Source organism: Salmo salar, chromosome 07 (genome assembly GCF_965601325.2).
Source record: "Salmo salar chromosome 07, fSalSal1, whole genome shotgun sequence".
NCBI classification, from domain to species: domain Eukaryota; kingdom Metazoa; phylum Chordata; class Actinopteri; order Salmoniformes; family Salmonidae; genus Salmo; species Salmo salar.
This window is the reverse complement of record NC_138297.1, coordinates 45,915,001-45,925,954: the sequence shown is the minus strand read 5'-3', so window position 1 is coordinate 45,925,954 and position 10,954 is coordinate 45,915,001. Positions and strand designations below refer to the sequence as shown.

The 10,954-nt window shown below is 44.8% G+C and overlaps 1 protein-coding gene across 1 annotated transcript; it reads left to right on the top strand.

Moving 5' to 3' along the window:
• Positions 1–6,475: 6,475 nt before the first annotated feature.
• On the top strand, positions 6,476–9,950 carry LOC145879974 (uncharacterized; the record flags this gene model as incomplete). The annotated part of the gene is made up of 1 exon (XM_082977254.1): positions 6,476–9,950. A coding segment is annotated over one exon (729 nt), but the record flags the coding sequence as incomplete, so codon positions are not given.
• Positions 9,951–10,954: the final 1,004 nt, after the last annotated feature.

The window sequence follows — 10,954 nt, the reverse complement described above, 5'->3', positions numbered from 1 at the left end:
CCCCAGATCCTCAAAAAGTTCTACAGCTGCACCATCGAGAGCATCCTGACCGGCTGCATCACTGCCTGGTATGGTAACTGCTCAGGATCTGACTGTAAGGCGCTACAGAGGGTAGTGCGTATGGCCCAGTACATCTGTGGGGCCTAGCTTCCTGCCATCTAGGACCTATATAATAGGCGGTGTCAGAGGAAAGCCCATAAAATTGTCAGAGACTCCAGTCACCCAAGTCAAAGACTGTTTTCTCTGCTACCGCACGCCAAGAGGTACCAGAGAGCCAAGTCTAAGACCAAAAGGCTCCTTAACAGCTTAATCAAATAGCTACCGGACTATTTATTTGCTACGCGCTGTTTATTATCTATGTAAACACACTTCACCCCTACCTACATGTACAAATGACCTCAACTAACCTGTACCCCTGCACACTGACTCAGTACCGGTACCCCCTGTATATAGCCTCGTTATTATTATTTTATTGTGTTACAGTGGCAAGAAAAAGTATGTGAACTCTTTGGAATTACCTGGATTTCTGCATAAATTGATCTTAATCTAAGTCACACCAAAAGGCAAACAGTGCTTAAACTAATAACACACAAATGATTGTGTTTTTCTTGTCTATGTTGAATACATATAAACATTCACAGTGTAGGTTGGAAAAAGTATGTGAACCCCTGGGCTAACGACTTCTCCAAAAGCTAATTGGAGTCAGGAGTCAGCTAACCTGGAGTCCAATCAATGAGATGAGATTGGAGAGCACAGCGCAGAATGCTCATTGAGGTTAAAAAGAATCCTAGAGTGTCAGCTAAAGACTTACAGAAATCTCTGGAACATGGTAACATCACTGTTGACGAGTCTACGACACGTAAAACACTAAACAAGAATGGTGTTCATGGGTGGACATCATGGAAGAAGCCACTGCTGTCCAAAAAAAAAACATTGCTGCACATCTGAAGTTCGCAAAAGTGCACCTGGATGTTCCAAAATATTCTGTGGACAGATGAAACTAAAGTTGAGTTATTTGGAATGAAAACACAACACCATGTGTGGAGAAAAAGGTACAGCACACCAACATCAAAACCTCATCCCAACTGTAAAGTATGGTGGCGGGGGCATCATGATTTGGGGCTGCTTTGCTGCCTCAGGGCCTGGACTGCTTGCTATCATTGACGGAAAAATGAATTCCCAAGTTTATCAAGACATTTTGCAGGAGAATGTTAGGCTATCTGTCCTCCAATTGAAGCTCAACAGAAGTTGGGTGATGCAACATGACAACGACCCAAAATACAGAAGTAAATCAACAACAGAATGGCTTCAACAGAAGAAAATACGCCTTCTGGAGTGGCCCAGTCAGAGTCCTGACTGCAACCCGATTGAGATGCTGTGGCATGACCTCAAGAGAGCAGTTCACACCAGACAATCCAATAATATTGCTGAACTGAAACAATTTTGTAAAGAGGAATGGCCCAAAATTCCTCCTGACCGTTGTGCAGGTCTGATCCGCATCTACAGAAAATGTTTGGTTGAGGTTATTGCTGCCAAAGGAGGGTCAATCAGTTGTTAAATCCAAGGGTTCACATACTTTCCCACCCTGCACATTTGAATGTTTACACGGTGTGTTCAATAAAGACATGAAAACATATAATTGTTTGTGTTTTATTAGTTTAAGCAGACTGTGTTTGTCTATTGTTGTGACCTAGATGACGATCAGATCAAATCTTATGACCAATTTATGCAGAAATTCTAGTTATTTTCTTGTACTCTATTTATTACTTTAGTTTATTTGGTAAATATTTTCTTAACTGTCCTCACCCATTCTAAGAGAAGAGCTACAAACAGGGAGGATCTATACGCAGTCTTGTGAGTGGAGCATGTCGATAGAAAGGGGGAAACTGTGGTTAGCAAGGGAGCTGGTTTCACTTCTCAAATGTTTTGCTTAGATAGTTATTTTCCTGCTTCCTGTTAAACAAAAGCTCAAACATGAAGCACCAGTGATGCGCTCAATACGGAAGTGGTCGGACGAAGCAGACGCGAGGCTACAAGACTGTTTTGCTAATACAGACTGGGATATATATGGATTCATTCGATAAAATTGAGGCGTTTAACACAACAGTCACGGGCTTCATCAATAAGTGCATAGACTATGTCATCCCCACAATGATTATAAGAACGTATTCCAAAAACCATGGATTACAGGCAACAGCTGTGCTAAAGGCTAGAGTTACCACTTACAATTAATGGGACACGGACGTGGACGCATACAGTAAATCCCACTACAAAGTCTGACAAGACAGCAAACATGCAAAAGGACAATATAGGAGGAAGGTGTCATTCTATTACACCGGCTACGACGCTCGTCGTATGTGGCAGGGCTTGCAGACTATAACAGATTACAAAAGAGATACCCAGCCATGAGCTGCCCAGCGATGCAAAACTCCCAAACGAGCTAAATGCCTTCCATGCTCGCTTTGAGGAATATAACACTGTGCCTTGCATGAAAGACACTGCTTTTCCTGGTGACAATGTGATTTTGCTCTTTGTGGCCGATGTGAGCAAAATGTTTAAACAGGTTAACAATCAGACGGAATACCAGTGTGCATTCCCAAAGCATGCCCAGAGCAGCTGGCAGGTGTCTTACAGACATTTTCAATCTTTCCATGCCCCAGTCTGTAATCCCAACATGTTTCAAGCTGACCACCATTGTACCTGTTCCCAAAAGCTCCAAGGTAATCTGCCTAAATGACTATCGCCCTGTAGCACTCACATCTGTAAATATGAAGTGGTCATGACAAACATCATCATTATCCTAGACCCATTCCATAAATTCACATACCACCCCAACAGATCCACTGTCATGTGTGCTTCCTCTCCGGCCTCTAGGTCACAAGGTTGCTCGTTATGGCGCACACCTGTCACCATCATTACGCGCACCTGAGTGTCATCAGACTCACCTGGACTCCATTACTTCCCTGATTACCTTCCCTATATACAGTTGAAGTGGGAAGTTTACATACATCTTAGCCAAATACATTTAAACAATTCCTGACATTTAATTCGAGTAAAAATTCCCTGTCTTAGGTCAGTTAGGATCACCACTTTGTTTTAAGAATGTGAAATGTCAGAATAATAGCAGAATGATTTATTTCAGCTTTTATTTCTTTCATCACATTCCCAGTGGGTCAGAAGTTTACACAAACTCAATTAGTATTTGGTAGCATTGCCTTTAAATTGTTTAACTTGGGTCAAACATTTCGGGTAGCCTTCCACAAGCTACCCACAATAAGTTGGGTGAATTTTGTCCCATTCCTCCTGACATAGCTGGTGTAACTGAGTCAGGTTTATAGGCCTCCTTGCTCGCACACGCCTTTTCAGTTCTGCCCACAAATTGTCTATAGGATTGAGGTCAGGGCTTTGTGTTGGCCACTCCAATACCTTGACTTTGTTGTCCTTAAGCCATTTTGCCACAACTTTGGAAGTATGCTTGGGGTCATTGTCCATTTGGAAGACCCATTTGCGACCAAGCTTTAACTTCCTGACTGATGTCTTGAGCTCAGCGTTCAACAACATAGTCCCCTCCAAGCTAGGGACCCTGGGACTGAACTCCTCCCTCTGCAACTGGATCCAGGAGGGTAGGCAACAATACCTTTGCCATGAAGACCCTCAAAACGGGGGCCCCTCAGGGGTGTGTGCTTAGCACCTCCTGTACTCCCTGTTTCCCCACAACTGTGTGGCAGCGCACAGCTCCAACACCATCAAGCTTGCTGATGATACAACGGTGGTAGGCCTAATCACCGACGGCGATGAGTCAGCCTACAAGGATGTGGTCAGAGACATAGCAGTGTGGTGCCAGGACAACAACCTCATTCCCTCAACATCAGCAAGACCAAGGAGCTGATTGTGGACTGTAGGATGCCCCCATCCACATCGATGGGGTTGTTGTGGAGTGGGTCGAGAGCTTTAAGTTCCGTTGCATCCACCTCACTAAAGACATAACATGGTCCGCACACAACCGAACAGTCGTGAAGAGGGCACGGCCGTGCCTTTTTTACCCCAAGCGGCTAAAAAAATTTGGCATGGGCCCTCAGATCCTCAAAAAGTTTTACAGTTGCACCATCGAGAGCATCTTGACTGGCTGCATCACCGGTTGGTATGGCAATTGCCTCGCCCTTGACCGCAAAGCGCTACAAAGGACAGCCCAGTACATCACTAGGGCCAAGCTCCCTGCCATCCAGGACCTCTATATCAGGCGGTGTCAGAGGAAGGCCCAAAAAATTGCCAAAGAGTCCAGCCACCTAAGCCATAGACTTCACTCTGCTACCATCCAGCAAACGGTACCGGAGCATCGGCTCTCGGACCAACAGGCTCAGAGACAGCTTCTACCCCTAAGCCTGCTAAATAGCCAGACCGCTAAATAGTAAATTAATGGTACTCAAACTATCTTGCACTGACACAGTCACTAGACATTACATACACACACAGTCACTCCCACACAAATCCCCAACACTTTTGTTTCGGTGTAAAGTCTCAGTGGTTCCTTGTACAGACTTGTCTTGGTCTGTTAACAATAACAGTGACTCAATGTCATAACTGTCAAACTTATCGTGTCTGGTGTCGAAACAAACAAAGTCGGTTTCCTGAAAAGAAAAAAGAACCTTGTTTGAGTCATACTACCCATTTCAGAAAGTAGTTCAGGCATTTCACACATCACACATGCTGACACAAACACTTTTACACTCATTTGCTGCTACTACTCTTCTTTATTTTACTCTTATTATTATCTGTCCTGATGCCTAGTCAGTACCATTGATCTGGTACTGGTACTCCCTGTATGTAGCTCCATTCATGTGTATATTGTGTTAGTTAGCATTTCATTTTGTATTTTTATTTTTTACTCCACATCGTTGGGAAAGGTTCGTAAACAAGCAGTTCACTGTAAAGTCGACACCAGTTGTATTCGGCACATGTGATAAATAAAATGGGATTTATTGGTTTCCTATGAAAAGAAAGAAACCCAGAATAGACCAGTATTTTTTGGTGAATGCCAGCATGACTGGAACTTGTACAAACGAGTGTTGCAAGGATGCTCCACTTTCTGCAGCAGTTGATGGGAAGCGTGTGTGTGTTTGTGTCTAACCTGTTGGCGAAGCGCAGACAGAAAACGTTGTAGGCGTAGAGGCTGAACTGAGCGCAGCATCAGTATGTAGCAGATATCAAACTTCACCATCCCCACCTCCTTCGTCTCAAACAGCACCGGATCCTCCAGGTACTTACACACCACCTGGGAGACACACACACACACGCACGTATGTATACACCCTTTTTCAACAAATAGGCCTAGTCAACACACTTCTTCATTTATCAAGCTGATCTAACTGCTGTGTTCATAGTGTTCACTTCATAATGTGATGTTTTGACTGGATGTGTATAGGCATTATGGTGCTCTCTGAGTCTGTTGCCTTTGGCTGACATCGGTGGTGGAAATTCTAACCAAAAGAAGAGAGAGACTGTTGATTATTTTTGCAAAAATGGAGCAATTCAACAATCACTCAAATAGTTCAGAGTTGAAAAGCCCAATGAACAGAGCTGACTCTCTCCTTTTACAGAAAGTACATACTCTTATCTGTGTGACAGTTAGCATATGTGCAGAAACAGGGCCGGGGAACAGAGTTGTAAAAAGTAATTTAGCTAATTTGTGCAGATCAAGATAGCTAATATCGCCACCATTCTCTGTTCCTCCCTGCAATTCCAACATAGCTAAATTCCTGCAGATTGTAAACACAGAGGTCACATATTGCAGTCGCACCCAAATGGCTCATAAATCTGTATGCTCAGATTGATGACTAAGTCAGACAAGACAAGTTTGTATCAGTAAAAAATACTATCAAATAACAATGGACAATTATTCAAGTAAAAAACAGCATAGTATGTAATTAAGTAATTTCCTCCACACACACCAGTGTCTAAAGCCATGGTTCACCTCACCAGGGCCCATATCTTATGACTGCCTGCCCCTAAGTGTGACAAACATCAACAGCACTGAGGGGTGTGATAGATTTGTTTGATATTAATAGTTAACAAAAATAGGAAGACATTTCTGTTCTGTATAATTCTATGCTTCTGTAAAGAGATGGTTTCCACTCTAGCTTCCAGCGAGTAAGTCTGGGTGTATGGTCAAGGAAAATGGGTTTTGCTAGAGATAGTTTGAGCTGACAATGACTTGGTCATAAAAACCTAAAGCTGGCATTCCATAGACATGATGTGGTGTGTGTGTGACCCGAGATAGAGAGAGCCTGGAGGAGTTTAGAACAATATCTCATTGTCTCTTCTTCCTGGCATCTGGGAAACTATGCCGGGTTGGGGTTAAAACATCCTGTGCAGATAACCAGGAGATGGTATTCAAGTATACAACCACTTTGTTATGGCAAGCCTAAAGATCAGGAGTAAAAATGTGCTTAAGAAGTCATAGTGTTTAATATGATTTTTGAATGACCACCTTATCGCTGATAGTCCTCGCAGTGGCAAACCACGTGTACCAACTCCTGCACAGGATCGATACATGCGAACATCACAGTTGCGGGACAGGTACAGGATGGCAACAACAACTGTCCGAGTTACACCGGGAACGCACAATCCCTCCATCAGCGCTCAGACTGTCCGCAATAGGCTGAGAGAGGCTGGACTGAGGGCTGGTAGGCCTGTTGTAAGGCAGGTCCTCACCAGACATCACCGGCAACAATGTCGCCTATGGGCACAAACCCACCGTCGCTGGACCAGACAGGACTGGCAAAAAGTGCTTTCACTGACGAGTCGCGGTTTTGTCTCACCAGGGGTGATGGTTGGATTCGCGTTTATCGTCGAAGGAATGAGCGTTACACCGAGGCCTGTACTCTGGAGCGGGATCGATTTGGAGGTGGAGGGTTCATCATGGTCTGGGGTGGTGTGTCACAGCATCATCGGACTGAGCTTGTTGTCATTGCAGGCAATCTCAACGCTGTGCGTTACAGGGAAGACATCCTCCTCCCTCATGTGGTACCCTTCCTGCAGGCTCATCCTGACATGTCCCTCCAGCATGACAATGCCAACAGCCATACTGCTCATTCTGTGCGTGATTTCCTGCAAGACAGGAATGTCAGTGTACTGCCATGGCCAGCGAAGAGCCCGGATCTCAATCCCATTGAACACGTCTGATACCTTTTGGATCGGAGGGTGAGGGCTAGGACCATTCCCCCCAGAAATGTCATGGAGCTTGCAGGTGTCATGGTGGAAGAGTGGGGTAACATCTCACAGCAAGAACTGGCAAATCTGGTGCTGTCCACGAGGAGGAGATGCACTGCAGTACTTAATGCAGCTGGTGGCCACACCAGATACTGACTGTTACTTTTGATTTTGACCCACCCCTTTGTTTACAGACCCATTATTCCATTTCTGTCAGTCACATGTCTGTGGAACTTGTTCTGTTTATGTCTCAGTTGTTGAATCTTGTTATATTCATATAAATATTTACACATGTTAAGCTTGCTGAAAATAAACGCAGTTGACAGTGAGAGGACGTTTCTTTTTTGCTGAGTTTACAATTATCTGTAAGGTCCCTCAGTCGAGCAGTGAATTTCAAAGCACAGATTTAACCAAAGACCAGGTAGGTTTTCCAACACCTCACAAAAAAGGGCACCTATTGGTAGAACACAAAAAATGTAAAAAGCAGACACTGAGTATCCATATGAGCATGGTTTAGTTATTGATTACACTTTGGATGGGGTATGAATACACCCAGTTACAACAAAGATACAGGCGTCCTTTCTAACTCAGTTGCCGGAGAGGAAGGGAACCACTCAGGGATTTCACTATGAGGCCAATGATGACTTTAAAAGGAAGCATGTACAGAATAAAAGTCTGGTCTCTCTGTTGGCGATAAAGGGGGGTAGTGAGGGGTTAACGGCTTTGATCAATGAACTTCTGGCCTGAGGCCATCTGGAACGGGTCTCAAAGGGGTTAAAAATGGGACACAAAACCCCAGGCCTTAGACATAGTTGACATCGATTAAAAAATATATATGTATATATTTTACCTTTATTTAACCAGGTAGGCCAGTTGAGAACAAGTTGTCATTTACAGCTGCGACCTGGCCAAGATAAAGCAAAGCATTGTGACAAAAACAACAACACAGAGTTACACATGGGATCAACAAGCATACAGTCAATAACACAACAGAAAAATCTGAATACAGTGTGTGCAAAATAGTGCAATAGTGGCGAACTAATTACAATTTAGCAACTTACACTGGAGTGATATGTGTGCAGATGAGGATGTACAAGTAAAAATACTTGTGTGCAAAAGAGCAGAAAAACTAAAACATATGGGGATGAGGTAGGTAGTTGGTTGGATGGGCTATTTACAGATGGGCTGTGTACAGCTGCAGCGATCGGTAAGCTGCTCTGACAGCTGACGCTTAAAGTTAGTGAGGGAGATATAAGTCTCCAACTTCAGTGATTTTTGCAATTTGTTCCAGTCATAGGCAGCAGAGACCTGGAAGGAAAAGCGGCCAAAGGAGGTGTTGGCTTTGGGGATGATCAGTGAAATATACCTGCTGGAGCGCGTGCTAAGGGTGGGAGTTGCCATGGTGACCAGTTAGCTGAGATAAGGCGGAGCTTTACCTAGCAAAGACTTATAGATGACCTGGAGCCAGTGGGTTTGGCGACGAATATGTAGCGAGGACCAGCCAACAAGAGCATACAGGTTGCAGTGGTGGGTAGTATATGGGGCTTTGGTGACAAAATCGATGGCACTGTGATAGACTGCAACCAATTTGCTGAGTAGCGTCTTGGAGGCTATTTTGTAAATGACATTGCCGAAGTCAAGGTTTGGTAGGATGGTCAGTTTTACGAGGGTATGTTTGGCAACATGAGTGAATGAGGCTTTGTTGCGAAATCGGAAGCCAATTCTAGACTTGACTTTGGATTGGAGATGCTTAATGTGCATCTGGAAGGAGAGTTTACAGTCTAGCCAGACACCTAGGTATTTATAGTTGTCCACATATTCTAAGTCAGAACCGTCCAGAGTAGTGATGCTAGTCGGGCAGGCGGGTGCGGGCAGCGATCGGTTGAAGAGCATGCATTTAGTTTTACTAGCATTTAAGAGCAGTTGGAGGCCACGGAAGGAGTGTTGTATGGTGTTGAAGCTCGTTTGGAGGTTTGTTAACACAGTGTCCAAAGAAGGGCCAGAAGTATACAGAATGGTGTCGTCTGCGTAGAGGTGGATCAAAGACTCAAAAGCAGCAAGATATATACAGAGAAGAGTCGGCCCGAGAATTGAACCTTGTGGCAACCCCATAGAGACTGCCAGAGGTCCGGACAACAGGCCCTCTGATTTGACTCTCTGAAGTCTATCTGAGAAGTAGTTAGCGAACCAGGCGAGGCAGTCATTAGAGAAACCAAGGCTGTTGAGTCTGCCAATAAGAATGCGGTGATTGACAGAGTCGAAAGCTTTGGCCAGGTCGATGAAGACGGCTGCACAGTACTGTCTTTTATCGATGGCAGTTATGATATCGTTTAGGACCTTGAGTGTGGCTGAGGTGCACCCGTGTGGCTGAGGTGCACCCGTGACCAGCTCAGAAACCAGATTGCATAGCGAAGAAGGTACAGTGGGATTCGAAATGGTCGGTGATCTGTTTGTTCACTTGGCTTTCGAAGACCTTAGAAAGACAGGGCAGGATGGATATAGGTCTGTAACAGTTAGGGTCAAGAGTGTCTCCCCCTTTGAAGAGGGGGATGACCGCGGCCGCTTTCCAATCTTTAGGAATCTCAGACGATACGAAAGAGAGGTTGGACAGACTAGTAATAGGGGTTGCGACAATGACGGCAAATAATTTTAGGAAGAGAGGGTCCAGATTGTCTAGCCCTGCTGATTTGTAGGGATCCAGATTTTGCAGCTCTTTCACAACATCACCTGCCTGGATTTGGGTGAAGGAGAATCGGGGAGAGGGGGCAAGGGCCAATTGCTGGGGGGGTGCAGAGCTGTTGGCCTGGGTTGGGGTAGCCAGGTGGAAAGCATGGCCAGCCGTACAGAAATGCTTATTGATTATCATGGATTTATCAGTGGTGACAGTGTTTCCTAGTCTCAGTGCAGTGGGCAGCTGGGAGGAGGTACTCTTATTCTCCATAGACTTTACAGTGTCCCAGTATTGGTTCCTGGCTTCCCTGAAAAGTTGCATATCGTGGGGGCTAATCAAAGCTGGTGCAGTACGCCACAGAGTGTTTTTGTGCTGGTCAAGGGCAGTCAAGTCTGGAGTGAATCAAGGGCTGTATCTGTTCTTATTTTTTTTTTTCATTAATGGGACATGCTTATTTAAGATGGTGAGGAAAGCACTTTTAAAGAACAACCAGGCATCCTCTACTAATGGGATGAGGTCAATATCCTTCCAGAATACCCGGGCCAGGACAATTAGATAGGCCTGCTCGCAGTAGTGTTTTAGGCAGCGCTTGACAGTGATGAGGGGTGATCGTTTGACCGCAGACCCATAATGGACGCAGGCAATGAGGCAGTGATCGCTGAGATCCTGGTTGAAAACAGCAGAGGTGTATTTAGAGGGCAGGTTGGTCAGGATGATATCTATGAGGGTGCCCATGTTTATGGATTTAGGGTTGTACCTAGTAGGTACTTTGATCATTTGTGTGAGATTGAGGGCATCTAGCTTAGATTGTAGGATGGCCTGGGTGTTTAGCATATCCCAATTTAGGTCACCTAGCAGTACAAACTGTGACGATAGATGGGGGGCAATCAATTCACATATGGTGTCCAGGGCACAACTGGGAGCTGAGGGGGGTCTATAACAAGCGGCAACAGTGAGGGACTTATTTCTGGAGAGATGTATCTTTAAAAGTAGAAGCTCGAACTGTTTGGGCATAGACCTGGATAGTATGACAGAACTCTGCAGGCTATCTCTACAGTAGATTGCAATTCCACC